Genomic DNA, 27,928 nt, shown 5'->3' with positions numbered 1-27,928 from the left:
CCGGCAGGCGCGGAGCGGTGCCCAGCCTGGCTGCGGTGCGGGTGGTGAGGTGTTGTGTCACCGGGAGAGGAGGGGACGGGCAGGACGTGCCAGGCTCCAGCGCGCACAGGCTCTGCTCCAGCCACTCCGGCCTGGGCTAGCCAGGAGCACCTCCTGCTGCACCAGGAGATGGACCCCCGGGCTGGTGAGTAGGTGGCATTTTTCTCCCCTTACAGAGCAGAGGTGGGGATGTTTTGCGGCACAGGCAGTGGCTTGGTAACCGTCCAACTTGGAGCTGGGGCTCGGGGCTCGGCTGCCGCTGGGGCTCTGCCTGGAGCGGTACCACTCACAGGCACCTTGCTGGGACATGAGGCCGTCTTCTCCAGAGGGTGTCGGGGCGGTGGGTGCTTCCCATGTGCACCATGGGGCTGGGGCTGGCCACGAAGCCATCATCCTCCCACCAGCGGTGGGCGTGGGGAGAGGGCAGTTTCGGCAGCCGGCTGATTCAGGGAAGGCTCTTGCATCACGCTCCTCCCGTCCCGCAGCTCCTGCTGCGTGAGTCACTCCTGCGGCAGACTCCCTGACCTCACCCACGCCGGCCCAGGACGGGGCCTGGGGCCCCGGGGCTCCTGGCTCGCCCCTGGCCCAGCAGAAGCAGGGCACGCTGGCTGCCCCGCACCCCGGCTCCCAAGCCTCGCCGGGGGGACCCAGCGGAGGGGAAGGGCGGGCTGCCCCCGCCCGGCTGCTGTGCTCTGCACCTGCCCGGCCGGCTGTGGATGCCATCAGGTAGGGCAAGTGCTGCGGGTTGCAGGACGACCTGGGACCTTGCTCACTATGTAAACACTGTGACCACAGGGGAAATGTTCTCACACCACCGGCATCTGTCTAAATTTAGCTGCTCTTAGGTCACCCTTTCAGCTGCCGCCTCACTCCTGATACTGCAAGGCTCAGCGCCCAGTCCCTGTGCTGGGTGCCAGGGCAGTGGCTAAACCCTGCTGTCGCCAGCAGCCACAGCAGCCCCCAGAGATGTGCCCACCCCCCCTCTCACCTGCATTTGGCTAATGGGCCACACTGGGACTGACTGGGCAGCTTACTGGTCAGGGATGCTGGGGTGCAGGTGGCCGTGCAAGAGGCTGTGCTGCCTGTGAGACGGGCTCACGCTGGAGCCCACTGTGGCAGCGGAGGGGGGTCCGGGACGGCGTTTGCGCAGGGGTTTGGGAGGGCAGGAGCTGGTAGCAGCTGGGGAGGTGTGATCGCAGCCCTGCGCTGCAGGTGGCAGGAGATCGGCTCTGTGCGGCGTGCAGCCTGCTGGCAGCAGAGCAGTGCTGCGCATCGGCCGTGCCTGGGCACCTCGGTGTCCCCTTGACAGTGCCGGGAGCGCTGGCTGGCGCTGGGCCTCGCCAGACCCCGCAGGGTGGACGGGAGGGATGGGGGGGTGCAGAGCTCCCCCACAGCCCCATCCTCATCCTCGTCCCGGCGCCGCCAGCAGCTGCTTGCCCTGGCAAATGCATCCTCTAGAGGGAACTGCCTGTCCAGAAATGGGTCTGCGCGGCTGCGCAGGGCTGGTGCTGGGGACAGGCCGGGTACGGCCCCGCACAGCCGCCGCAGCACCGCTGCCACTGCGCTGCCGGCTCTTCTGACACCCCGGCTGAGGTGACAGCCAGCGAGTGTCTCCTTGGCACCAGCCCTGCCCTGCTACCTACCTGCTCTGCCTGCACTTTTGCTGCCAAGAGCATGGCTGAAAGCTGCCTGGGCTCTGGGTGAGCTCCCGGCGGGGCCAGGAGCGGGAATAGCGGGGGATCCTGCTTACAGGGACATGGGCTCCTCTTCACAGCCGGCCCCTTCCTGTTCAGGCGGAGGGCAGCGGGTCACCCACACTCCCCTCTGGGCCCCTTCCCAGGTCACCATCCCACCCTCCAACTCGCCTGGGGACCGCAGAGGCAGTGGCTGTGCGACCAAGATCCCAAGTCTCCAGCACGGGGCTTCGGGGGCAGCACAAATCTGTGTCCCAATGCTCAACAGCCTCGCGGAGCGCAGTCCCTCCACGCCATAGGGACAGGACACGGCGGAGGGACCTATCCCAGCCTCACAGCTGTCCTGTCGCCCCTCAGGGGATGATCACAACCTCCAGCGTTTGGCTGCAGAGCCCCTTCTCCCTCTGCTTTGCAGGGCAGCAGCCCATCAACATGCTCGGTGTTATCTTGGGTGTCGGGCTGGCCTTGCTGATCCTGGTGCTTTTCAGCTACGCCTTCGTCCGCTGGTACCAGAGGGGCCAGTGCTGGCACCGTGAGTAGGGGCAGGGCAGGGGACAGGCAGCAGCAGAGCATGGAGGCCTCAAAAAGAAAGGGCTGCAGGGCCCGGGGTGTGGGGAGCACGCCTGACGTTTGCTGGTCCCTGGGGGCTGGGGAAACCCACGCGCAGGGTGGCTCTGGGGCAAGCTGGGGGCATGCAGAGGCCGGGGAGGGGGATGCGCAGTGATGTCCTGGGGCAGCTGGCTGTCCCGCTGGCCCATCCCCGCGCCACCGCACAGACTCGTGGCAAAACGAAGGCGAGTTCACGGCACCGCATGGCTCTGACATCTCTCCCTCCTGACTCCCCAGGGCCTGACTTTGTCTTCAATCTCTACCACACCCGGTGAGTGAGGCTGTGCAGGGACCTGGGGCGGGCTGGGTGCTCCCTTCGGACAGCGTGAGGTGTTGCAAACCCTTGCCAGTCTGAAACCTGCTGAGATCTGCTGTTCACAGGTGCTGCCTCCCCGGGACAGATGCTCTGGGGAGCTCCAGCTGCTCGGGGACAGCCCGCCCAGGCTGGCAGGGGCTGGAGGGGGGCAGGCAGCTCGCTAACATCTCTGCCTTGCCTGCAGCGGGCTGGGGTCAGTGGCGGTGGAGCTGGTGCCACCGTTCAGCATCAGCGGCTCGCTGGACACAGCGGGCAGTGGCTACATGCCTTTCCACAACCGGGGGCCATGAGGCGGGCGCCGTGCTGGCGTGCAGGTAGGATGTCACCCTCTGCTCCCCACCCAGCGATGGGTGAGCAGGTCGCTGCCGTGCGTGTCCCCCAGCACAGCCCACAGCAGCAGCACCGGGTGGCTGCGGCAGCGGGTGCCTCTGCAGGGAGCCCGGACGCTGGCGAGAGCGCTCTGCCCCAGACCCTCCCTGCCTCCTGGTCATCGCAGCTTTCCCTGGGATAGTCCCAAGGGTTTTCCTGCAAAAGTCCTTGCCACGCCTGTGGGGCATCAGGGGCTTTCCCTGGGCCCTGGTTTTGCTTTCCCCCCTGCGCAGGGTTTGCTTTGTGTTTCCCTTCCCATGGCCCGCTGTCCTTGGCCTGGGACTGAGCACATGGCCGGGGGTGAAGGCAGCTCGGGGCTGGGGTTGCAGCCCCGTGCTCCCTGCGCCACTTCCCCAAGCTGCCTCATGTCCACCTTCCAGCAGCCACAGAAAGAGCAACCAAGACTGGCCATGGGGGAAGTCCTCTGTTCTTGCTTCTTTAAAAAACAGCCCAAAATATGCGGGATTTCTGCTGAAACCCTAACAGTGCAGTTTCTGTTTTTATAAGAGCTTCTCCATCTGCTTCCCACAGCTGCATTTCTCTTGCTGGCCCTGCCTGGCCATGGGCACTACGGGCCGGTGCCCAGGGCTGGCTGCCGTCCCCACGCTGGTGCATGGGCGCAGCCTCCCCTTGCTTGAGATGGAGGAAGAGGGAGCTGCCTTATCCCAGGCCTCCTCAGCATGTGTCCTGGAGACAAAAGCCACCTTCCCCACGGCTCAGACCCACCCCAGCCCTCAGGACCAGCCGGCTGCGTGCCCAGGAGACCTTGGGGCAGGCTGTTGGTGAACAGGGCAGCAGGAGTGCGGGGAACCAGCTCAAGAGGATTGCAGTGAGCTGTAGGACTGGATGGCTGGTTTTGTGCAATAGGGGAAAATGCCATAAGGAAATGAGACTGCTGCAGACTTCCCTCCTCCGTCAGATATCTGGACCAATGTGGAAATTCATCCTCCACACTGGTAGTGCAAGCAAACATCTCAGAAAATCCCCGTGGGCTTTCTTGTGGTTTTCTTGTGCTGGCCGCCTGCAACATTGGCAGAGCAAGCGGCCAAGGAACTGGAGCACAAGGACAGCCCTTGCCAAGCTGCGGCGGCCTCAAGAGGGGCCCTGGCCCAGCGGGTGGGGGCTGCTGAGGCATGGGGGCTTTGGGGCTGTTTCTTTGCAAACTGTTTCCTCAGAGGGAAGACGAAGCGAAACTCAGGACACCACGTGTCTGTATGTGGGGAAACTGGTGAGGATGGAGCAGAGAGCCCCAGCCTGCACCCCGGCTTGCAAGGGAGCAGGTAGCTAGCCACAAGCCCCCTCCCTTCTCCTTCCCCGCGCCCTCCGTGCTGCTCCTCGCAGGGTTTGTGCAATGCTGGGGGCACTGCGGCCCCGCTGTTGGAAATGTGTTGGGAACATCTGCATAGGCTGGTGCTGGGGGAGGAAGGGTGTTCGCACGGGCGCAGCCCCTCGCCGGGGCGGCTGAGGCGCAGTGCTCCCCGCTGCGAGGAGGAGCGGCAGAGGAGAGCCGCTTGCAGGAGGAGTCAGAGCCACATGTCGTCCATGTGTTAGGCTGTGGCTTAATTCAGGAAAATGTGAGCATCTGGGATTTCCAGAGCTGGAGGGATTGTCCACGCTCTCGGCTATCGAAGCCAAAGCACATGGTCTGTGGCTTTCTGACAAACTCATCTGGGTTTTGTTGAAAGGAGAGCCCTGGCTGCTCGTGGAGGGGGAGGGAAACGCCACCTCTCTCAGCCCTGGGTGCTGCCCCTGGACGCTGCCGGCTGCAGCCTTTTGCAGCTTGCAGGAACCAGCAGCACCCGGCACTGCGTGGGATCCGGCCAGAGAGGTGACGTCAGGAGCATTTGAAAGGAAAGGAAAAAAAAGTCACATTTAATTTTGATGACTCCGTTTTCAGAGGAAGTTGCAAAAAAGAAAAAAAAAACCCCAACCCCCAAAATACCCAGAGGCGGAAGGGATGGTGGAAATGGAAGGGCAGGAGGATGCCCACGGCCGGCATCGGCAGCGGGACGGCCAGCATGGCCACGGGCCAGGCCCTCCGCGTGACGCACGGAGCGTATCTGGAGTGGAGTAGCGCAACATCAGACGTAACAGGAGGAAACAGCAATGCATCAACAGACCTTCTCCTGACATGAGTCATGTTTTCACCTGAACAAAAGTACTCCCCAAGTTGGGTTTCCACTAACAGTTTTAATGGGACTATCCCACCGTGAAGGTTCTTGGAAACCAATGACTTTTGGAAAAACTCTTCAGTGCCCCGGCAGTAGTCAAATGTAGCCCACGGTAAGTTGTTCCCATTTCAGGCTTGTTTCCATTCTGACAGAAACTATTCCCCCACCCCCAAGTTTCGACTTGTTCCGCTCCTCGCTGGAGCTGCTCCTGTCCTTCCCTGTGAAATCACCGCAAGCTGCCCAGGTCCTTTTCCCCGCTGCTCCTCTGGTGTGTGCTCCCACAACACAACGCTCGCCTGGCACCACTACCCTGGTCCTCAGATGAGTGGGAAGCTCTCGGTGGCCTGGCTTGGTTTTGCTTTTTTCCCAGTTGTGATGTGGAAATGCTCTTCCCCGAGTGAGGCAAAGGATGTTGCCCTTTGCTGCAGGGGAAAGTCTGTATCTGGAAACAGAAAGCGTAGCTTGACCTTAGAAGAGGATGTCAGATGAGCAGACCAAATAAATAATACCACATCCTTTCTGTATTTACAAATTAAATAGAATAAATAATGTCTGTACACAATAGTGGCAGAACACGGACCATAGTGTGGGCAGGGCTGCCGTGACTCACGCTGGGCTCATATAGCAGCTGTTGCACGTATCCTGCACCCTGTCGGAGGTAGCCAGCACCCCGGGTGTCTGTCCTAGGGGCTGAATGCTGAAAGGTCTCCGTAGGGTCAGGAAAGTCCCTCGCTGCCTCCAAGGGAGGTCGGCCAGCGTGGGAGCTCCACGCTCCCAGCAGGATGGCTGATGTCAGGCTGCTCTTTGCTTTTTGCTGTCTGTGTTGTGAAAGGTTTGGATGGCATTGGCGCTGTGGACGTCAGCTGGAGGAGCCTGGGACAGGGGGAAGTGGGGAGGGGAAGGGCAGGGCTAGTGCCAGCCCTGGTCCTGAGGGTGACCCTGAGCCCAGGGGCTGCGTGGCCTGCCCTGGGCTGCTGGGGAGGGCAGGTGAGGCAGGATCGCCCTTTGGAAACATCCTGGTGTGTATCCTTGGGCTCGGTGGTCAGAGGCGGTGGGGGTGAGCCCCTCTAGCGCAGCCCCTCGCCAGATCTCATCAGCTTTGCACCGGATCCTGGCTGGAGGGACGGTGCAGGGTGCGCCGGGGGCTGGCCACAGCAGTACCAGGGCCACAGCAGCCCCAGAAGTAGCTGAGCTGGTGCTTCTCAGGCGAGTCTTGGCTGGGGCACTGCCCAGTCGATGTGTTAACATTAAGAAGTCGGCAGTAGCTTATTGGAGTAGCTGCTCTCCACGGGCAGTGGCTAGAAGAGGTAGTTGGGTCAGCGTGCGGGGCTGGCGGGCACCCACTCCCCGGCACGGGGACGGCTCACAGGCGGCTGTCCTTGCTGTCCCCGTTGAGCAGGCTCAGGGCGTTGATTTGCAGCGTGTGCCACTTGTTGGTGCTGAGGCTGGAGATGAGGGGCAGCGTCTCCAGGATGTCAGTGTTGAAGATACTCAGGTCAAAGGGAGCTTTCAGGAGCTCAGGGCTGGCTTTGGAGGCCAAGGGAGCACCTGGAGCCCCATAGCTCAGCAGAGTGGTGGCTCGGGGCCCCACCGGGCTGGAGAGGTCCCATGCAGTGGGCTCCTGAGGGGCCCCCCATGGAGGAAGGTCCTGTGCGTGGCTGTGGGGATGCTTAGGAGAAGACTGCTTCAAATACCCTTTGGCCACAGCCAGCTCGGAGCACTCGAAATCCAGCACAATGTCGGTGCTGCCCGGGCCCTGTGGGGATCCTGCACAGCCCGAGAAGGGCACCCCCCTGGCAGGGTCCTGCCTGGGCTCCACCATGCCCTTGGACTGTTGCAGGTACCCGCGGAACTCCACGGCTTGCTGGACGTCCTGGCCAGCAGCAGGGGAGAGGCCGAACTCCCCTCCGCAGGGCTGCCCGGCCACTGCGGGGCTGGCGGTCCCGCTGCTGGAGGAGCCTGTGGGGCCAGGGCAGATGTTCTCCAAGCCCACGCCGCTGTCGTCGCCAGTGGGCAGCTGCCGCTTGTAGCCCTGGGGCTCGGGGCTGGAGGAGCAGCTCAGTTCAGAGGAGGAGGTGTGCAGGCAAATGCCACTGTCAGTGCTGGTGCAGCTGCTGTCCCCTCTCCCCACAGCCCCCGGCCCCAGCAGGCACAGCTGGTCCTCGGGCCACGCTGGGAGCCTCCAGCCCTTCTCCAGGGGCAGCTGGGCTGTGCCGGCGCTGCCGCACGGGCTACTGTCCTGCTGGGGCTCCTTCTGGCACAGGAACAGCTGCTGGATGGGGTCTGCGTCCGGGCTGCCCGAGGATGAGGACTCCTGCTCCATCCAGAGCGAGCTCTGCTTTATAAAAGACTTCTGGGAGGGAGAGAAAAGAGGGGAGTGAGCCATGCTTTGTCCCTGCTCATTGCCTGCCTCTCCCAACAGCTACCCAAGCCTGTACACTCGCACTGGCCGCAAAGGGTGCCGCGTGCCCAGCGGCCTTACCAGGACAGATGGCGGCCTCACGGGTTTCTTTATGTAGGTGCACACCAGCAGAGCTCCCAGGAGGCCCAGGAGCAACAGGGTGATGAAGGAGGAGCTGACGATGCTCAGGACAAGCTCTGCACTCCCTGCAAGAGAGGACGTACCCGGGTGAGAGGGGGCAGGCAGAGTCCCCAGTGCACATGGCATGAAGGCCCTGCAGCGGCAGCATGGAGCGGCTACCCTGGTGTGGACCCCTGCACCCCAGGATCCACATCCCACGAGACCCCCCCTTCCCTGGCTCCCCCGCCACTTACTGTCTCTCCCGCCGATGGCGACACAATGCTCGTCGGTGCGTGTGGCGTGGATGCGGCGGCTGGCCACGTCGGGCTCCACGCTGATGCAGTACTCCGTGTCCCAGAAGAGGTTGGTGATGTTGAACTCCGGGGTGGTCTTCAGCACTTTATACTGCAATGACCAGAGCATGGGCTTGTACCCCAGAGCCACCAGCTCCTGCAGCAGTCCTGGGCCCCGTGCTTTCCTCCCTTGTCCTCCCCTGTCCCCTGGGAAGGTCCCCAGGGTGCTTAGCAATATCACTGACGGCAGCTAGACCCAAAAGCCCAACAAGAGTTGGGGAACCTACTGCAATAAAACGTGCGGAGAAACCTCTCTGCAATGTTGTGGCTGCGAGAAAGGTCACTATTAAGTTTTACAGAAGACTACTTTAAGAATGTGTTTTTCAGCAGCACTGCATGGGACAGATGGGGACAATACGGGACCAGCAACTCATCTCACCGTCCGGTTGTCCTGTGCCCTCCTGACGTACACCCAGTATCGCCTCGTGTGCTTCTGGACGTCGTCATACTTGACAGTGAGGTTCCCCGCCCTGAGGAGCAGCTGCAGCTGCACGTGGATGGTGTTGCCCGTCAAGGAGAGGCTCTGGCCTGACAGGCGCAGGCTGGCTGGGAACAGGTCAGGTGGAAGAGCACGTTAGGGTTTTCTCCTGTCCGCAGCTCTAAGAGCCCTCGCAGCAGTGGGCTGAGCTGTGACCGGTCCTCGCAGCCGGTGCCGCCTGTCCTGTTTGTCCCAGCCCACCCCGTAGCCCGGCTGCCCTCCGGGGAGGTACGAGAAGAGACAGCCCTGCCCTCACCTATCCCAAAGTCCTTCCCGAGCAGTTTGGCACCCTGACCTCTGCCCTCCTCAAAGCGGCAGACACCCGCCTACCTTCTCGCGGGGAGAAGGAGTTGGTCCTTTGCCACGGGGACGTGTGGTTTCTGGCCACAGCCCTGACGCGTGCGTAGTAGCGCAGGGCAGGATCCAGGGTGTAGTACGTGAGGTCGCAGGACAGCTCCGAGATGTTCCTGCAGTTCGGGGTGGCCATCCAGGAGAAATTTGTGCCGTAGCTGTTGGGAAAAGTGCCTGGGGTGAGAGCAGTGCAGGCAGGTGCCAGGGACTCGCTCGTCACCGTGGTCAGTATCAGGTCCTGGGCAGGGGCTGAACCCCCTTGCGCCCCCATCGCTGTACTCACACTCTGTGCTCCACTTCATAGCGGACATCACTGCGGGCGTTGTGTCCCGGCTCCCACCGCAGCAGGTGATGCGCTATCTCTGCCACAAAGCGCACGTCCGTGGGGCCCTCCAGCATCTCACCTGTGGGACCGAAGGCCAGCGTTGGGCGAGGTTGCACGGTGACCTGTCCCACCCTGCTGGTGCCCGCAGGAGCTGGGCAGAGCCCCTTGCTGTTGCCTCCCGGATGGCTGGCCTGGAGCTTGACCCCCGTGTTCGGCAGTGGCCACCCACCCACCCACCCGGAAAGCGCAAGGATTTGCCCAGGCCTGTCTCACTTCCAAGTTTCAGTGTTTGCTCGTCCTCCTCTTTCCCTTCCCCTCCGGCCTGGGGAGAGCCCAGCTCAGCCCAGCCGAGAGGCTCTCGGTGCTTTTCTGGCCCAGGAAAGGAGCCGGCTCTATTTGCATCCCTGGCCGCCCCTGCCGTTTGCTGCAGCTCTGTTTAGATTCAGCTTTCCTGTTTTGCTCATCTGCTGGCTGGAAGAAATAGACTTTTTCGCACCTCCTGCCTGAATTTCGGTATTGTCACCTGGCAGCAGAGCAGCACTAGATAACATCTGCCACCCTTTCTGTGGTGGTTTCCCCAGCAGCCGCTGCCTGCTGGCAAACACCGAGCCGTGCCGCTGCCCGGGGACGCAGCTGGCGGCAGAGCACCACGCTACCGACCGCAGCATGTCACCACCGCGGGCCACGCTGGTGGAGATGAGGCTGATGCCTGAGGACTGACACAGCCTTTAGGGTCCCAAACAACAAAGAACGGCAAGTGGCAAGCAGGGAGCCCTGGCCGTGTCCAGGAAAAGTGCCCAAGCTGCAGCCCCGCGTCGCAGCGGCTCCGCTCACCGCCTGCCCTGCGTGTCTTCCCCTGTCCCGGTCCCCAGCCCGGTGTTGGGGTCTCGGGGGCAGAGGGGAGCAGAGCAGCCTGCCGGGAGCCGTGGGGCTCAGGCACAGTGAAGGGGGCAAGAGAGACTCACCGTCTGTCCGCCGGGTGAGGAACAGTGCCACGCACAGTGCCAGGGCTGTGGCGGAGGGGGCCATGCCGGCTCAGCATCCTCCACGGGCGCGGGGCTGGGCGAGCAGGGTGCCGAGCTCTGCTCTGCCGGGCTGCAGAACACTTGTTTTTCCCCCGGAGGCTGGCTCAGTGACGTCTCGGAGGCGTTAGCGCAGTGGGAGGAAAGTAGTGGTGTAGCAGCTTCCACTTTTCTTTGTCGTCCACCCACTCATCCACGGCTAATCTCTCAGCCCAGGCTGGGCATTTCCTGCAAGCAGCCTTAAAGCTTTGGGGGCTTTTCTGAACAAAATGGTACATGGCTGAGAAAGGAGTAAATAGGAGTAAATCATGTGTCTGCCTTTGCTGCCTCATTATTAAATGAGATGTTAAAAGCCCAGCACAGGGGACGAGCATTAGCACCTCGGATGACCCATCACAGGGATTCTACTGAGCGTGGCACCCCCCCAGCAGCGTCCCCATGGGGCAGTGTCCTGTCCTGCCCCTGGCTAAAGCCATCCGGCTCACAGCCAGCCCTGGGGAGCCCTGGAGCCCCGGGAGGGGGTTCTTGCTTTCCCTTCCTTTGGGCTCAGCCCATACCCTCCTGCTTCACTCTGCAATTTGCCTTTCCCCATTTCTGGGGCTGAGTGACAACCTCTGGGCTATTAGGTGTCCCACAAACACCTACAGACGTGGGTGGCGTGGCGGGCTCTGATGTTGGGAGCGGCGGAGGGGGCTCCAAGCTGTCCCTGGGGCTCCCAGCTGTCAGCCAGACCCAGCCGCGATGGAGGGGGCTGCGGGGCTCTGGCCCCACGGCAATGTCCTGCCTGGCTGGTGATGCTGGCCCCTGCTGCCAGGACCTGAATTACCACCGAGCCGACTGCCAGTGCCCTGCTTTGCCTTCTGGCAGGATGAATTACAATAGAGCTTGCTTGAGGGCTTTCCTGAGGCCTGTGAAAACACGGGGTCCCTCGTGATAGAGAGCAATTTGTCTCAAGAAGAGGAATTTCCCACTGGGGAATTAGCGGAAAGGACAGAGCTAAAAAGAGCAAGAGAAACCGAGAGTGCTCTGGACAGCCTTAGAAAGCTTCAGAGCAGTTCCTGGCTTGATGGCAGTCCCTGACGCAGGACCTTGGGCCCCTTTGCCGCAGCAGAGTGGCTCCTCAAAGAGCCATCTTAAATGCCTGAAGTGGGAGATTTCTGCTTTTTTCCTTGACTTTGAACAGGCTCCCCCTGACTCATCCTTCCTGCAAGCCCACAGCCTTCCACCAACTCTCAGCCTTGCTGGAGCACCGGCAGCTTCGTCAGCTGCAGGGCGGTCCAGCGGTGTCGCTGAGCCTGGCAGCGGGACCTTGGCACGGTGGCACGCCTGGCTCTCGTGGCACCCGGGGACACGCAGGCTTCAGCTCTGCTCCGCTGGGGCCGTGGGGAATATGGGCACAGGGGGGTGGTGCCGGGTGCCTGGCAGCAGGGAGAGGCTCTTCCTCACCGACGGCCGTGCCTCTGCTGAGGGCCAGCCATAGGGATGGGCAGGGGAGGACGGCTCCAGCAGCAGACCCTCGCCCTGGCTTCACCCTGGCTTGGCTTTATTCTCCCCTCTTTGGGAGACCAGCTGATGTCCTGTCACTCTGCTATCAGCTTGTGAGTCAGATCTGGCAGCCACTGAATTTAGGAGTCCTGAGATGAAGCACAGCCCATCCCACACAAAACCACAGCTCGTGTTTTGTATAAAAGAGTGAAAATCAAAAGCAATGGGACCAAAAATGAGGAAGGAGCGAGCCTTGTGGAAAAGACACCCTGGGGCTGGTCCTGTAGGTGAGGCGGTTCAGAGGCTCGGTAGAAATGTTTGGCGATTTAGGGGAAAATGAAACAGGCGGAGGAGAAGTGCCAGTTCTGCTGAATGCTCAGATCGCGAGTGGCACAGCCACCCTGCGGTGCTCGTGCTGGCACCCGAGCTGCCGCACAGGCATGGGTGCTGCCGGTGCCGCAGGAGGGGCTGGTGCCAGGACAGCGTGTGGCGGTGTCCCCACATGCTGCCCGCGCTGCTGCTGGTGGTGCAGGTGCTGCCCGGGACCCCCATCTTGTCAGTGCTTTCCCCTCATCCCCCGTGAAATGCCACTTGGCATCCCTGAGGCTGCAGAACTCATGTCTCCGGGCTACCTTTGCTGCCACCAGCTCTGTTGTGAGCAGCACCACAGCCCCCCCAGCACGCAGCCCTGTCCTGCGGCCACACACTGTGCTAGGGCCCCCCCAGCCCCGCAGCCCCGGCACAGGCAGGGAACCCGGCGATAACCACAGACGAGCTTTGCATCAGGCATTGCTGACCACCCAGAGCACCGTGTTGCAACCAAAGCGTCACAGCCCCACGTTTTCAGTGTCAGCAGGAGAGGTTTTGAGTTCACAGGTCAAAAGCAGCCCTTGAGAATGCTGCCAAGTTTCCTTTTCATCTTCACAATAATTGACTAATCTTTGAATAGGAACAGCCATGTTTTTAATAACCTGTAAATCACCTGAGTCAGAACCACACAGCAGGTCTTTGCCCAGAGCCTCTGTCCTGGCCCTGGCCCTGCACCCAGCTGCCCCCGGGACTCTCCTGCCAGCCCCGGGCACCTGCCCGGCGAAGGGGCTGCCCTTGTCCGTGGGGCAGGCCAGAGGGCAAAGCACGTCCTCGGCTCCGTCCTCCCACCTCCCAGCTGCTGCTACCTCGCACGGTGCCCACATCCTCATCCTCGGCTTTGGCACGGGCAAGGCTGGAGTGGGGCTGGGGTTCCCAGTGGCCCCTGAGCCCTGCGGGTCATGCGGCCGACACTGAAATATCCCCTCAGGGACCACTGTGTCAGCACCACAGAGGAACCTAGCCCGAGGGACACCTGGCAGAGCGGGTCTCTGCTTTTCCCTGCCCTCCACCACCGCAGACCTCGGGCAGCATTGCCCAGGGCGCAGGGGGTCGTGCAGTCCCGGAGGGGTTTGGGCGCCAGCGCTGCCCCGTGCGGCCTGGGGCTTGGGCTGGACTCGGCGGCTGGTTCTGCGCGGGCACAGCCCTGCTGTGGGACAAAGCACCTTGCCTGGAAGAGCAGTTATCCTCTTCCCTTCCCAATTCCCTCATGCCTGGAGGTCGGAGCAGAGAGCAGAGAAGCCGGCAGGCTCTCCCGGGCTGGCTGGCTCTGGCCGTGTGAGCTCTTAGCCCCTGGGTTTGCTGGCTGGGAGGAGCCGTTGCCAGCGAGAGCACGAGGCTCTCACCCGGGAGGTGTTGCACACACATGACATTTAACATCGGGTTGCCGGGGTCAAGTCCAGACACACGGCTCTCTGTAACTTGCTTTCTGTAGGTGTCTTTGAAGAAACACCAGCAAGCAATCATTCCTGGAGCTACTTTCTGAGAAACCCTTTTCAGAAGAGGATGTGGCAGCTCATGCAGGTGCTCAGTCAAGGCCAGCTCGGGGCTGTCCAGGGATGCAGCTTGCTGCCTGGCCAGGCCCTGCCTCCCTCCACCCCTGCACCCCAGGGCAGAGGCACAGGGGAGCTGCAAAAAGCAAACAAAATGCCATTAGTCCTACGTGTGAAAACTAAAGCAGAGCGTGGTGCAGAGTGAGAGCTGCCTCAGAAACCCCCTGGAAGCAGGGGAACCCCAGAGTGGGTGGCCTGGCTTGTGGCCACGGCTGGGGAAGCGCTTGCCCTGAGGTCTACGTGCTGGACCTGCTGCGGCAGCGAGGCCCTGGGTGGGCTCACTGGAGAGAGGCAGGCAAAGGGCTGAACGTGACCTTGCCAGAAGAAAACGGGCGTAAACACCAAGATCGGGATGGACTCAGGTGTCGGTCTTCTCCAAGCTCCCCGATCCCCCTCTCCGGCTGCCTGGGTTTGGCCCCAGGCTGTGTGTGGGAGAAGGGCAGGAACTGACCCCCCTGGGAAGGGATGGGATGGGGCAGGACAGGGCGGGCAGCAGGATCCTTCCTGGGCTTTTCAGCCTTGAAATCAAGGGGCCTTTGAAGCAGGTTTCCTTCAGGCTTGGATGGCCCTGCTCATCTCCTGTGCTTCCAAAGAACGGGTGTGGGTGCGGAGCCGGATGAATAAGGGAATTACGCTATGAATAATGCTGGGAGAAATGTGCCTGGAAAATAGAGTGTCGGGATGGGGCTCACAAGGAGGCACCACGCAGCCAGACGGAGCCTCCCGGGATCGGGCCATCAGAGAGGCTGCCCTCCTGCCTGCCGAGCCACGCACTGCCCTCGCGCTGCCCTCTCGCTGCCCGCTGCCAGCCCCCGCGGGTGGGCACAGGGGGCTGTTTCTTGCAGTGATCCCAGCAGCTGCTCATCTGCACACCGGCCATGACTGGGAGCAGCCTGGGTTACACAACACACTGGCCGCCTCTGCAGGAAGCCATCCCGCCTCTCTGCCGTGCCGTGCGGAGCCGAGAGCGCAGTGCAGCTCCGGCCGGCGAGGAGAGGGGGCACAGCCACAGGCTCCCCCCCAGCCTCGTTCAGCTGCGCTGCCGCTGCTCCTCCAGCAGCCAGGGGCTGGATAGGTGGGGCATGTGGCACCGAGGGTCATGGGTCTGGGGTCTGGACATCAGAAAGCACACAATGGAGCTGGGCTTTTTCCTTTGAATCTGGATATTTTTAGCTGTTTCTCCCAAATGTGAGTTCTGGGTTAAGCAAAGCATCCCCCAGCTCACGCCCACAGAGGAAGCAGGAGACGGCTGCTTTCGCCTTGCCCAACGTGAAAGCATCACTCCATTAGCAAAGGGGTGGAAAAGCCTCTAGAGGAACTAGAGGAAAACAGCGTTTCATTTCCTTGAAACGGGGGAGTTCTGGACTTCTCGATCACCTGGGGCGCACGGGAGGGTTTTTGCTGGGGTCAGACACGGCTGCGCATCCCCTCCTCTCCCACACTCAGCTGGCGCTCGCTGCCCTCAGCCGGGGCAGGAGCAGTGCGGGTGAGCGTGTGGTGGGTGCACAGGGGAGAAGGGGCCCCTTGGCAGGTTGGCAGCCGAGAGAACAGTGCTGGGAATGCTGCTCCCCCCCAGGTCAGTCCTCACCTCTCCCCAATTCCCACACCTTGGGCTGCAGCTGAGCGTTCTCCTGCCGTTGCCCCGCGCTCCTCACGGCTGGCTGGGGCAGCCGGCAGTGGAGGCTGATATTTTGCGCCGTGCCTGGAGCAGTTGGGAAACAGGCAGCAGTGGGGCCGGGCGGCAGGTCGGACTGGTTTCCCTCTGCACCTGGCGCTGGCACTGACGTACGAGCCCGCTCGCCAAACAGATTCTGCCCCGTCCCCGCGGACCTGACTTCGCTCCGCACCGCGCTGCGCAGCGAAGGATGGCTGTGCCGGAGCTGTGATCTCAGCCCAGCCCTGCAGCAGCCGATGGACGGCAAAACCTCTCCGGTAAGGCGTGGGCAGCTCCCCCAGCTCTGACCCGGCTGGGGGCACCGGGGGTGCCTCTGTGGCCGTACGGACCCGCTTTCCTCGGGGCCCAGCTTCTCCCTCCTTCTCTCTGGGGCGTTGCCTTTGCAGCAGCCTGTTGCTGCCGGCGTGGAGAAGGGACCAGGGCGAGCTGCCCGTGGGGCTTCTGCCTCCGGCACCCCCTCGGCACATGGAGGGAGGAGGAGTGCCGCCAGCACCCCTGGTGTCAGCCCCGTGCCGGCAGAGGAGGTGTTGGGGCCCCCTGGCACCGCCGCTTGTCCATGCTGGAGTGGATTTGTGAACTGGGGGGACTGGCTGGTGGGGTGGGCTGGTGCTGCTGGTGGGAGCCGGTGCCGCTTGGCACCCGTGGGAGCTGCATGCTCCTGAGCCCTCTGGCACCTCCTGCCAGCACCTCGGCAGCACCGGCAGCATGCTGCCCCCACCGCTCTCCCCCAGCCGCTCTCCCGGCAGTTTTCCCCGTCCTCTTTTCGGGCTGGGCTGACTGGGGCCTGCTCGGTCTCAGCCGTGGGGCCTTACTGAGCATCCTGTCATGAGGAAAACATCCATCCCTGGCTGGGCACTGGGCTCAGCCTGCCCAGGCGAGGCAGCGGGTAATTACTGTGCCAAGTGCTGCCGGCTGTGCCGGCGACATCCGGAGTGCAAAGCTGGCAGTGGTGGGGGATGGGGCTCGAGGGGGTCAGGGCAGGCTGTAAAAGCCACCCTCATCCTGCCCCTTGGCGTGTGGGTACCTCGGAGGCAGCCAGGAACAGGGGCACAGTGGGCTTGTGCCTGATCCTGGCTGGGTCCCAAGGGAGGGGCAGCCTGCCCCAGCACTGCCCTGTAGCCTGATCCCGGCTCTGGGTGGCCCTGAAAGTGGGCACCAGTGCTGCATCTTGGTGAGACAGGGGCAGGAATTGGGATGCTCCTGGATGGAGACAATTAACCAACATCGGGCATCCCCACTGGGCCACTGTGGCTTTGTCTCTTGGATTAACTGGGCCATTACAAGTCCCAGGTGCCACCCTTGGCTCTGCAACTGCAGGAGAGTCACTTCAGCTTTCCGTGCCTCAGTTTGCCCATCTGTGGAATGGGGTGAGCAGCGATTACTCACCCCCTGGAACATTTTCTGATCTCTTCCTGAAGGGCTGCTCACACCGGCACAGGGCAACCTGTCCCTGGCCAGATCGGGCTGACTCAATCGACACAGTTTGTCACCTGCACTTACAAAATGGCCCTTGCGTGTTCTGGCATTTCACTTCCCCGTGCGTTGCCCCTTTATGGCATCAGGGTCTCGGCAGCGTCCTCCTACAGCTCCTGCCTGGTTTCTCCCTGGGCTGGGGGCCTGTCCCCTTCCAGGGAGGCACCACCAAGGCACGGCTCAGCCGCGACACTTGAGCGGGATGGGTGTCACCGGGAGGGAACGGGCCCTTTCATGGGCTCAGGAGGGTTTTGTCACAGGTGAGCGCGAGGACAATGTCACTGTTGTGTGCCTGCCTAGCTCATCTGCCACGACAAGCAGCGCTCCACAGGCAGGCGAAGGAGCCAGTTCCCCGCCCCGAACAATGGGCTGTGAGCAGCAGAGAGCCATGGTGAGGGGTGGGCTGCCAAGCTCCGCTGGGAAGATGATCACTTATTTAGGCAGCTCCTTCGAGCCACTTATTTAGGCTGCCTCCCTCCTCTCTTGATGCTCCCAGTTCTGGGTAGCTGCCATGCCCTTCCGCTCCTCCGCGACACGGCTGGGCCCTGGGTCCAGTTGCAACACCCCAGGTGTTGCCTGGCTTCCACTCTCCCTCCCACTCCGAAACTGCGGGTGACTGCTGGCTGGGTTCCCTGCCCTCCCTCCCCATCACGCGTGGATCCAGCACCCAGCCCAGCCCGCCTTTCCCCAGGTGATTGCTCTCTGCTGGTGTGGATTTGGGGCCCTTGTCTCCGCAGCGGGGAGGCGAGCTGGAGGTCAGTGCACATGGCAGCTCACGGCGCGAAAAGGACAGGCCTTTCCGGCGCTGCTGTCGGTGGCTTCGGTGCTTTTCCCAGCTCTGCTCAAAGCCTCAGAGCAGGGCGAAGGAGTGAGGAGGTGTTTATGCTCGTGACACGTTTAGCAAAGGGCTCGCATGGCAGCCAGGCACCATCCACGTGTCCCCAGGCAGCCTGGGCTGAGCTCAGGGGGAGCAGAGCTGGCCAGGAGTCCCCTGAGCATCCCCAGCCTCCCTCCCCTGGGCTGTCCGAAAGCCAGCGCTGCAACGGAAAGGAGCAGAGCCAGCCCACAGCAGCGCTTAACGCTCTGATGGCTGCTGGAGCGTTTGCAGAGAGGATGTCAGAAAAAGGGCCCAAACCGCAGCCGCGCGTGTGAGAGGCACGGCTCCCGGTGTGACTTTTACTCAAAAGCCAGCAGAGGATGAGTAAAGGTTTTGTGGGCAGAAGTCACAGCTCACTTGCCGGGGTAACGCACACTCCGTAGCAGAAATATCTTCAGAAAGCCGCTGCTGTTTGTTCTCTGCTCCAGTGGCTCTACAACAGCAACCAGTTCTGCTGGTTACCGGGAGCCCGTGGTAAAAGTTTTGTTAGCTTCTGCAACAGACCTAAAAAAAATACTTAGACTTTAGACTTTTAAGGAAATAAGTAATAGTACACCGGAGTCTAAGAAAGGTCATGTGGTCTCTGCTAAGGAATAATAAGAACAATTTAAACCTCTAGTGTACTCCCATGTCAGTTTGTGATGTTTGCACACTGGCGGTGGAAATGTTTTAGCAATCGGCATCACTGGTGAAGCTGGGCTGCGTCTTCTGCTACGATGGAGAGGTTTGTCCTTAACAGCATTGTAATTCTGCTGATCTGATAACCGGAGGGTTACGCTTGCTGCAGGACGAGGCATGTGAAATATCAGACATGTGGAGATAGCACACAAATGCCAATGTAAATGATACTGTCTGGGTATTTACAAAAAGCTCATTTACACATAGACAGCAGAAATCCTTTCCCTAGGAAGGGTTTCTGGCGCCCGTGGGTTGCCTTGTTTCTGCCCAGCAGTGGGGCAGGACCTGCTGCAGCTCGGGCTCTCGTGCTGAGCCAACAACGGGCGCTCCGCGTACCCAGGGAAGTTTTATGGTGCGGGGGTGCAACACTTGCTGCAAGAGCTTGAATCCCATCGGCGGGACTGCTCAGACTCCTTCGGGGAGGACATGGCTGTGGCACTCTCCAGCCCCCCTGGCTGCCAGCCCAGCCCCTCCGAGCACACGGCAGGGCTCCCCGGGGCTTCCCGGCACCTTTGGGAGAGCCCAGGAGAAGGCAAGGCTGCGGCACGGCGCTCCGGGGCTTGTCCATGCAGCTTCTGTGAAATTCAGGAGTAGGGAAAACTGGCCTTGGGCTGCAGGCTAAGCAAATTCAGGCTTGTGATCACTGTCTGGCGGGGAAGAGGTGAGAAGGGGTGGGTGATGCTGCTCGCTCAGTCCCTGTCCCCTGACCTGAGTGGGGAGGTGGCTCTTGATGGCCAGGAGATGTGAGTGGTGCCTGTGCCAAGGGCCCTGGGGTGGTGGGAGGAGGTCTGTGCCAGGGGGTGGCCCTGCGCGCCCGGCTGCTGGCCAGGGCGGGTCGCCAGGCAGCCTGCCCCATAGCCCAGGGTGCTGAGCCCGCTGGCTCTGTGGGGCGGTTCCTAAGGCACAGGGCAAGAGGTGGCACGTCCCCTGTGATGCTCAGCTGGGGGCCGAGGCAGCCCCCGTGCCGGAGCACGCGTGGCCACGCCAGGGTGCGTGACTCACGGGATTAGTGCCCAGGAAGTTACACCACCGCATTGCAAGAAAGGGCACAGCCGTATTTACAAAGCATGAGCCTGAGCAGGCTCCCGACGTGCTCATTAGGGCCCTTGATTCCCGGCAGGAAACACGAGGGCAGAGAAAATCCAGCTGGAAGCAGGTGACGCGGGGGCTCCGGCTCAGCCCAAGGCCCCTGTCCTCTGCCCGTTCCGTGCGCCCGCCCAGGAGCTGCTTGCTGGCCTGGCAGGGGAAGGGATGTTCTCGGTTGTGGGGAAATGTCATCTCTAGCAGCTGCAGGGCCGACAGTCAGAGCCAGGCTTCCAGAGAGGTGTGTCTGAGCCCACCCCCGGCCGGTAAGGAGTCCCCAGGAGGTGGGCTGGGGTCTGGGTGCCAAGCGGGTCACGCTCTGCTGCCAAGGGATGGTGGCTCCGCTTCTCCCTTGGGTGCCCCTTCCGTGGGGCAGCAGCGACAGTCTGTAGGGACAGACGTTGTCCCAGTTTGAGTGGCTGCCCTTGAACAGCCCGCTGCAAATGCGGTGGGTGGTGGCTGCGTGGCGCTGGGAGCGACGGCGGGAGGCAGCGGGGTCGGCACTGCCGAGAACAAAGCCCAGGCCGGGCTGTCAGTGCCGTGTGCCGGCTGGCGATGCCCTCGCAGTTTGTCAGGCATGTGGCCATTTCTTATTGCCAGAGACGTACCTGAGATTTGACAAATGGCAGAGGAAATGGCATTTATTGGGGGCTCTGTACACAGGACCTCTCTGAAGGAAAATGAGAGGCTCTCGCTTCTGTAGCCGCCTGCAGCTGATGGGGCGCTGGGAAGATTGTGTCTTGAGGAAAGGAAACAAATACATATTCTTTTGCAAATTCATGGATCAGGAGTGACACAACTGCAGAGCAGCATTCCAGGGTGCAGGACGTTTCAGGGCTTGGAAAACACTGATTATTAAGTATTACTAAATAACAGCTGGAAATTGCACTGTATTTTTCAAATGGCTAATTAAGGATAGATGCATAAATTGGGGCACTAGCCCCGTGGAACTGGGCCACAGCGTGACTGACCCATTGCCAAATACTGGCTGATTGCTCTGATCAGAGTGATCAGTTTGGGAAATTTGGCCAGCAGCCACCCAAAGGGGACAAGCTCTGCGACAGAGGTTTTCAGCTCTCTTGGATGAGGTATGGCCCAGGCTTCGTGGTGCAGAAAGAGGCACTGCAGCGATAACTCTCCATGTGGTTCCTGATACTGTGGAGGAACGACTGGTTGTGCTGGGGAGCTCGGCGCCGTGCCGGGGAGCTGAGCTTTGTGTCACCTTTGCCTTCACGGCTGCCACAGCGATGGGGCAGCAGCTGCGGGGACTCTCCGGTGCGCAACGGTTGCTGCCAGTAACAGTCTCCTCTGCTCGCAGACCACGGCATCGCCCAGCAGCGTCCCTCCCAGCCTCCATGCCGCCCCAGTCAGCAACATCTTCAGTGCCCGACCTCTGAAGCCTCGCGAAAGCGTCCTGGGCATTAGCTTCAAGCCGTACAGCCCGGAGTCCAGCCCAGCCCCGGCGCCCTGCACGGCCTGTGAGAGCACACGTAAGAGGATGGTGCCACGGGCGCCCTGGCCCCGGTCCCACCGAAGGTGGGGAGGGATGGAGGGAGGCAGGGAACGGGTGTCTGGGCCCACTGCTGGCACAAGCCTCAGCCACGGGCTGGTGTTACCCTGCAAGGGGTGCTGGGGGCAAGGGAGAGGATGGTGACCATGGCAGGACGGGGGGGGACACTGGGGCAGCGCAGGGTGTGCATGGCCCTGCTCGCCACATCTTGGGGGTCCTCTGGGGAGCCAGGGAGCTCCTGGCTTGTGTTGGTGGGCAGCAGGGTGTGGGCACCCTGGGGAGGCAGCCACTCACCCTGACCCTGCCTCTGCCCTGCTGCCAGGATCCTCCATGTTCAGAGCTCCCTGCATGAGCCAGCGACGGCTTGCGCTCATCTTCTGCATCTCCATCCTCATCGTGCTGCTCGTTGCCCTCATCCTGCTGTGTGAGTGGGGGCCCAGCCCGGGGCTGCTCGGGGCTCCCTGGGGCGGGCAGCAGAGGTGGGGGAGAGCCACGCTGGGGAGCGCCCTGGGAAGCCTGGAGCGAGCAGGCAGAGATGTTACCTCTTCCCACTGCCCGAGTGTTCCTGAGATCCGGTGGGCAGGCAGGAGCAGGATTGCCAGGGAAGGGAGATCCGCCTCTTGGGCTGCCTGCGATACCTGGGGGGGCAGGGGGCTGCACTGCTCTTTCCTTCTCCTGGGCTTGCTTCGGCAGGCAGGGGGCACCCCTGGCAGCACCCCCACTTGCCCTCCATGGGGCGCAGGGCTAGCAGGAAGGACCTGTCACACGCAGTGCGGTCTGCAGGCGGAACAGGCACAGGCAGCGGGGGATTCGCTTTAATCCTCGTAATATCGAGCTGCCGGTTCTCCAGCTGCCGTAGCTGGTGGGCTTGAAGCATTTGGCAGGCTGAAGGCACCCTTCTGTGGAAGCAAGCGGGGGGTGAAGCGAGAGGGGCTTGCAGCAGCTGAGCAGCACGCTGCTGGGTGGGCGCGGGGTGCTCAGGGCTGGCCAGGCCTCCCTCAGCCCGGCGTCCTGCAGCTCTTCACTCTTGGCTCATGCCCTGCACCCAAGCTCAGGCCTGGTGTTTGGCAGCGCCCCTGTGCGTGGCAGACCTCCGCCGGACTCCCGGCCGGGGGGGGCACAGCACCCTTGCCCCCCACGAGCCCTGGCCTCACCGCAGCGTTCGCTCGCTTCCAGTTATGTTCTGGCGGTCGCAGACTGGCATCGTGTACAAGGAGCCCGCCGAGAGCTGCAAGGACAGCCCCGTGCGCTGCGACGGCATCGTTGACTGCTCCCAGAGGAGCGACGAGCTGGGCTGCGGTGAGGCCCCAGGAGCCAGGGGCGGGGGGATGGAGGGGAGCCCCCGGGGCATGGGCTACCACTGACCCCCCTGCTCCATCCCTCAGTGCGCTTCGCGTCCGACGAGTCCTTGCTCCACGTCTACTCCAGCGCTGAGAGCCAGTGGCTGCCGGTGTGCAGCAGCGCCTGGAACGACTCCTTCTCCAGGAAGACCTGCCGGCAGCTGGGATTTCAGAAGTAATTCCCCGAGGATGCGTCGTCCTGCTCGGGTGCTGGGCCCCTGCCAGCCCCCCGGGCGTTACTCTGGGCCTCCTGCCCTGGCCGGGTGCATGATCCACTGTGCTCTTTCCCCCAGCGTTGTGCTTTTCCGCTGGAGGGCCGTGTGTCCAGCACCGCTCTGGGTGTTTCGGTCTGGCCCCCCCACGTTCAGCATGCAGAGCCTCTGTGAGAGGGCAGGGGCCGGGCGGTCAGTGCCTCGCAGAGGGGGACCCTCACTGCCTCTTTCCTCTCCCCTCCCAGTGCGTCACAGACCGAATACGTTCCCCTGCGCGTCTCCGGCAAGAGCCTCACCGTGACCGACGAGCGAGAGACCATCCAGCAGAGCCTCAACAGGTACCAGGCAGGGCCACCTGCCACCCCTGCCCCAGTGCCACAGGGCCGGGGCTGAGGCTGCGTCTCCCTCTTCTCTCCTGCAGCTCTCAGTGTCTCACGGGGAAGTACGTCTCCCTCCGCTGCACAAGTAAGGGGCCTGGCTGGTGGGGCACGTGCCTGAGGGCGGGCAAGGCCAAGCACATGCGTGGGAGCGCGTTCCTTCTCTGCACAGGGGTGGGCAAATAGGGTGTTTTCCAGCAAGCTTTTGGGGCAGTACAAAGCAGCAAAGATTGCGTTCCCGTGGTCTCCACTGCCCCTGTGAGCGTACTGAGCCCCGACGGTGCCTGCGGGTGGGGTGATGTCGTGTGCGTCCCCCTCCCAGCGTGCCCCCTCCGAGCCCTTCTCTCAGCCCTGCTCTCCCCTCCAGCCTGCGGGCAGAGGATTTCTGGCCGGATCATCGGCGGAAAGGAAACTTCTGTCAGCAAATGGCCCTGGCAAGTCAGCGTGCAGTACGGGCCAATCCACATCTGCGGTGGCACCATCATCGACGCGCAGTGGGTCCTCACCGCAGCCCACTGCTTCTTCATGTGAGTGCTGCTGCAGGCAGCTGCCCACAGGGTGGCTCTCCAGCCCGGGGCACCGGCGGCAGCCCCACGTCTCACTCCTTGCTGCCCCCGCCTCTCCCTGCCCAGGAACAGCATGAAGATCCTCGACGACTGGAAGGTGTACGGCGGGGTCTCCGACCTGAAGCAGCACGCAGAGGGCATCCCCGTCTCCCAGGTCATCATCAACTCCAACTACAGTGACGATCACGATGACTACGACATCGCACTCATGAAGCTCTCCAGGCCGCTGACGCTCTCAGGTGAGGCGCTCAGCTTGCCGGGCGTCAGGGCTGGGCTTGGCTGGGGCTGGCAGTCGGGACTCCAGGGGCGGGCAGGAGTGAGAGGCAGCTTGGATCCCTCGGAGCGTCCTCCGGGCTCTATGGGGCTGCTGCCAGCCAGAGTATCCCGCTCTGCTGTGGCCACGCTTCTGTCCCCTGCCCATCCTGTGGTCAGGAGCTGGCCCACCCTCCCCTGGCAGGGCCCAGTGCACACGCAGCCGTGGGCTCGGTGGGGACTGGCATCATGCCGCTGGCTGTGCCCCGCGTGGGCAGCACATTGGGGCCCGGCGGGGACCCTGCCTGGGTGGGCACAGCAGGGAGCATTTCCTGCGCCCCACGCTCCTCCCTAGCCACGGGGCTGGTGACTACAGTGGCTATTTTGCTCCTGGGTGACTCATCCCTCTCTCCTCGCCTGGTTTTAATCATGTCTCCCTCCAGCTCAGGTTCGCCCAGCCTGCCTTCCCATGTACGACCAGCGATTCCAGACCGGCAGGTCCTGCTTCATCACGGGCTTTGGGAAGACCAGGGAGAACGAAGGTGAGGGAGGACGCCGGCTCTCTGCGGGCAGCTCCCGCGTGCCGCTGCCCAACCTGTGAATGCAGCTCCTCTCCCGCGGCTCTGCTGCGGTGTTTGAGGGCCGTTCCCACAGGGGTGACCTGTGGCCATTGCCCTCCCTGCTGTGCGGCTCTGCAGAAATAAGGCCTGCAAGAAATACCAGCTCCTTCCCTCACTGCTGCAGGAACGCCTGGTGCTGCGGGGGGGCCTGGGGGCAGTGGGGGGCCAAGGCCCACCCTGCCCCATGGCTCCTCCTGCCTTGCAGATAACACGTCCCCGAAGCTGCGGGAGGCTGAGGTGAAGCTGATTGACTACAAGATCTGCAACAGTGACCAGGTGTACGAGGGCTACCTGACCCCACGGATGATGTGTGCCGGGTACCTGCAGGGAGGGAAAGACGCGTGCCAGGTGAGCCGGGGGCACACGGTGCCACCAGCGCTGCCCACTTGTCCCGCACGCCACTGTCCCCTGGCTGGGTACCCACAGAGGGGCATCTCCTGTCTCCTCTCCTCACTGCTCTGCCTCTCTGTGCCAGGGTGACAGCGGGGGGCCCCTGGTCTGCGAGGACAATGGCCGCTGGTATGTGGCCGGAGTGACGAGCTGGGGGACAGGATGTGGCCAGAAGAATAAGCCCGGCGTGTACACACGCGTGACAAAGCTCCTCAGCTGGATCTACAGCAAAATGGAGGTGAGGTGGCACGGCACAGGGAGGGAGACTTACCAGGTGGCCCTGGGAGCATTGAGAGGGGCTGTATCCCCCCAGCCCAGCCCCTGGCACCTCACCCTTGCTCTCCCCTCTCTCCCTTGCAGAGCGAGAATGACTAAGGCCGGGATGGACACTTGCCTGGGCTGTGCCTCTTGGGCCGGCGTGGGTCCCTGCCCTTGGCCGCTGCCAGGGCATGATGCTACCAGCAGATCCCCCCACCTATCTCTGGACTATCCGTGCAGCCAGGGACCTGTCGCTGTCCCCAGCCTCTCGAAATATGGCACCAACGATGTGACCCTGCCCTTGCCCAGTGCGAGGGAGGTGGCCTGGTGGCGGCTGGGCAAAGCACCCAGCCAGTCCCGGGCTGGCAGTGCGCGGGGGGCAGCAGCCTGTGCTGGCAGCGGGCTGTGCCGGCGGGCCGGCGCCTCCTCGCCCCGTGTCTGTGGTTCCTCTGGTGTAAATAGATGTGTGCGGACGGGGAGTCACGAGTGCTTCCTGGCAGGACTGCGGCACGCTCGGCGGGTGAGGGGCTGCTAGCGCTGCCCGTCGAGCCAGTGGAGGTTGCAGATGGAAGTGAGGAGAAGGAAAGCCGTGGGGTGCCCGTGGCGAAGGAGGGCTTTCCTTTGCACGCTGCCTGCAGCCTTGGGATGTGCCACAGTGCAGCATCGTGTCACGCTGCCCCGGCGGGCAGCAGCTGCCCACACCTGTGAGACCACGCTCCCTGCTTTCTCCAGGGAGGGCTGAGCACAGGGGAGCCCCGAGGTGCAGTTACAGCACCCTCGGGGGGGAGTGGTAGTTGCTCTCATGTTTGCAGATAGGTTTAGGAAGTGCCTTTTAAACGGCGTTCCTCCCCGTGAGAGAAATACCCGTTTGTTCATTTTCCCATGCCGTGGACACGGTCTGAGCAAGCACTCGCTCCCAGGATTGTGCAAGCCTGGGCTCGGGCCCCCCACCTGCTCTGCCGAGGGTTCCACAGCGGCGGGGGGCAGGTCTGCTCTGCGGGGGTGGCTGCAGGAGGTGTGACAGAAGCGAGCAGCAGCCACAGGCCATGGTGGAGATGATGCAGAGCGGCCCCTCTCCAGCGTGAGCCAGCCCCCGGATCTCGCAGCTCTTTGTTTGGTGACCGTGCTGAATTGCTTCCTCCTCCCTCCGACTGCCGAGCACGCAGGCAGCGCCCAGCCAGCCTTCCCTCCCCGGCCACGCCAGAGTGGGGACACAATTTCCCCCAAGGAAACAAGTGCCCACATCACCCTGTGGGTGCTTTGAGGCACACGAGGAGCGATGGGAGATCCCTGGGTTGGCGGGGTGAGCAGAGGCTGGCTGCCCCTTGCCGAGGCTGCGCTCCCCTCCCCAGGCGTGTGGGCAGCTGCAGGGAGGGGTCCAGGGGAGTCCGACCACCCTGTGCTCTTCTCAATAAACGTTTTGGTAGTTCTCCACGTGGAGACGGCTCTTTTGGACAGGCTGGGAGGAAGCTGGCACACCCCAGGGAGCAGGGAGAGCTCTGCCCACCCCTGGGCTCCGCACTGGGCCCTGGGCATGGCCCTGGCTGGACACCCCACGCTGTGTGTGCCCCCGTGCTGCCCACAGCGGGGTCTGCGGGAGGTGCTCAGTACCCCAATGCGCACCCACTGGCCAGCGGCTCCATGGCTGTTGCCAGGCGTGTGGGCCCGTGTGCTGGAGCAGCTTTTTGCAAAAGCCCTTCCTCTGGGTTACTGCTCGGACCTGGGAGAAAGGGGGTGTTTTCGGTCTTATGGGGGCTCGGCAGAGATGCTCAGGTATGGAAGTAACATTGGTGTGGAGCCGTGAGGGGGTAAAGCCTCTGGGGGGGATCCAGGGGCAGGAGCCCAGGGGAGAGCCATATCAAAATTCAGCTTGTGAATGCTGTGGACCAGAATCAAACGCTTTCCTGAGAAGGCTGCACAGCCTGTGCAATTGCCCCGTGTTAGAGAAATGGCAGTAATGAGCATCTAGCCCGGAATTTTCCCTGGGAGGAGGAAAGGTTACTTGCACTGGTTCTTTGTAACCCATCTTCTTGCAGCTGGAAACATGAAAGGAGGGACCGATGCTTCGGGGAGCTCACTCACTGATTTTGAAATAGCCCGAACTGCCTCAGGGGTCTGTCTCCGCCAGCTCCAGCTGAGGTGGCCCCTTCTCTCCCCAGCACGGGGGTGCGCTGGCCACCCACCGTGGCCTGCCTCTGCCTCCCTGGGCGGGAGGCCGGTGTGGCATGGGCCGGCAGACCGTGGGCAGAGCGCTCGGTGCTGCGGGCTCCAGCGCGACAAGGAGAGGAGCCGGAAACATCAGTGCCCCAGGTGATGTGAGTACCGGACTCTGCACGGGCCAGGCAGCTGGTTTCTGACCCGCAGCGCCTGGGCCCTGGCAAGGCTCATTTCCCGTAAGCGTGCGGGAGACCGCTGTCTCCAACCGTGCACAGGCTCTGGAGCTGCACAGATTACCTGCAAAGTGAAGATGAGAAATTCTCAGAGTGCGTGGGCTGCTGCAGGCACGTCCCCTGCTCACCTCCTGGGAGTATCCCCTGGGTTCCCAGAACTGGCTGCCTGCTGTGGAAAAGCTTACCTGCTGTCCGAGAGCTGCGGTTTGCATTTGAATTTCGGGATAGCAGTCTGCTCTGGCTTTGTGTGCAGAAAGCACCCAGCCCTCCCTGGGACTCGAAGCGGGCCCCAGCGCGCAGGGAGGTGCTTGGCAGCTGCTCCAGACCTGCACCAAAACAGTAAATTGTTGCCTTTTGGGAAACACTGAGTCAGCCTGACCTCAAATAGCTTTTCAAAGAAGCAACCCAGAAACCTCCCACGGCATGCGGGAGCCTCCCGTGAAGCAGGTGTGCAGAGGCCAAGGAACTGTTTTCCCTCTACAATTTGTTGCTTGGCAAGTTCAGGGGTGAATAACCTGCTGCTGGCATCACGCTGCCGTCGCTCGGGCTGGAGAGGGGCTGCGGGGCGCAGCCCA

At 62.5% G+C, this 27,928-nt stretch overlaps 2 protein-coding genes across 6 annotated transcripts; one reads left to right on the top strand and one right to left on the bottom strand.

Annotated features, from left to right (window-relative positions):
* Nucleotides 1–121: 121 nt before the first annotated feature.
* On the top strand, nucleotides 122–26,392 carry TMPRSS13 (transmembrane serine protease 13). Of its 5 annotated transcripts, none has more exons than XM_074848867.1 (15): nucleotides 136–184; nucleotides 2,149–2,265; nucleotides 7,718–8,082; nucleotides 20,757–20,928; nucleotides 21,271–21,372; nucleotides 22,125–22,247; nucleotides 22,334–22,463; nucleotides 22,746–22,838; nucleotides 22,922–22,965; nucleotides 23,245–23,404; nucleotides 23,510–23,682; nucleotides 24,139–24,237; nucleotides 24,521–24,663; nucleotides 24,791–24,943; nucleotides 25,066–26,392. In XM_074848867.1, exons 1-15 carry the CDS (start codon nucleotides 169–171, stop codon nucleotides 25,078–25,080), a joined length of 1,905 nt encoding a protein of 634 aa, XP_074704968.1. In that variant the 5' UTR covers nucleotides 136–168; the 3' UTR covers nucleotides 25,081–26,392. The 5 variants fall into 5 exon arrangements, with proteins under 5 accessions (XP_074704969.1, XP_074704968.1, XP_074704967.1 ...); XM_074848866.1 differs by having other exon boundaries at nucleotides 22,020–22,247; XM_074848868.1 differs by lacking the exon at nucleotides 2,149–2,265 and having other exon boundaries at nucleotides 122–184; nucleotides 22,020–22,247.
* LOC141933814 (interleukin-10 receptor subunit alpha-like) lies at nucleotides 8,138–10,553 on the bottom strand. The gene is made up of 4 exons (XM_074848871.1): nucleotides 10,192–10,553; nucleotides 9,185–9,305; nucleotides 8,881–9,059; nucleotides 8,138–8,618 (listed from the first exon to the last, which is right to left on the bottom strand). The coding sequence occupies exons 1-4, from the start codon at nucleotides 10,253–10,255 to the stop codon at nucleotides 8,443–8,445; spliced, it is 540 nt and encodes a 179-aa protein (XP_074704972.1). The 5' UTR covers nucleotides 10,256–10,553; the 3' UTR covers nucleotides 8,138–8,442.
* Nucleotides 26,393–27,928: the final 1,536 nt, after the last annotated feature.

Source organism: Strix aluco, chromosome 23 (genome assembly GCF_031877795.1).
Source record: "Strix aluco isolate bStrAlu1 chromosome 23, bStrAlu1.hap1, whole genome shotgun sequence".
Taxonomy (NCBI): domain Eukaryota; kingdom Metazoa; phylum Chordata; class Aves; order Strigiformes; family Strigidae; genus Strix; species Strix aluco.
This window is presented reverse-complemented; position numbering and strand designations above follow the sequence as displayed.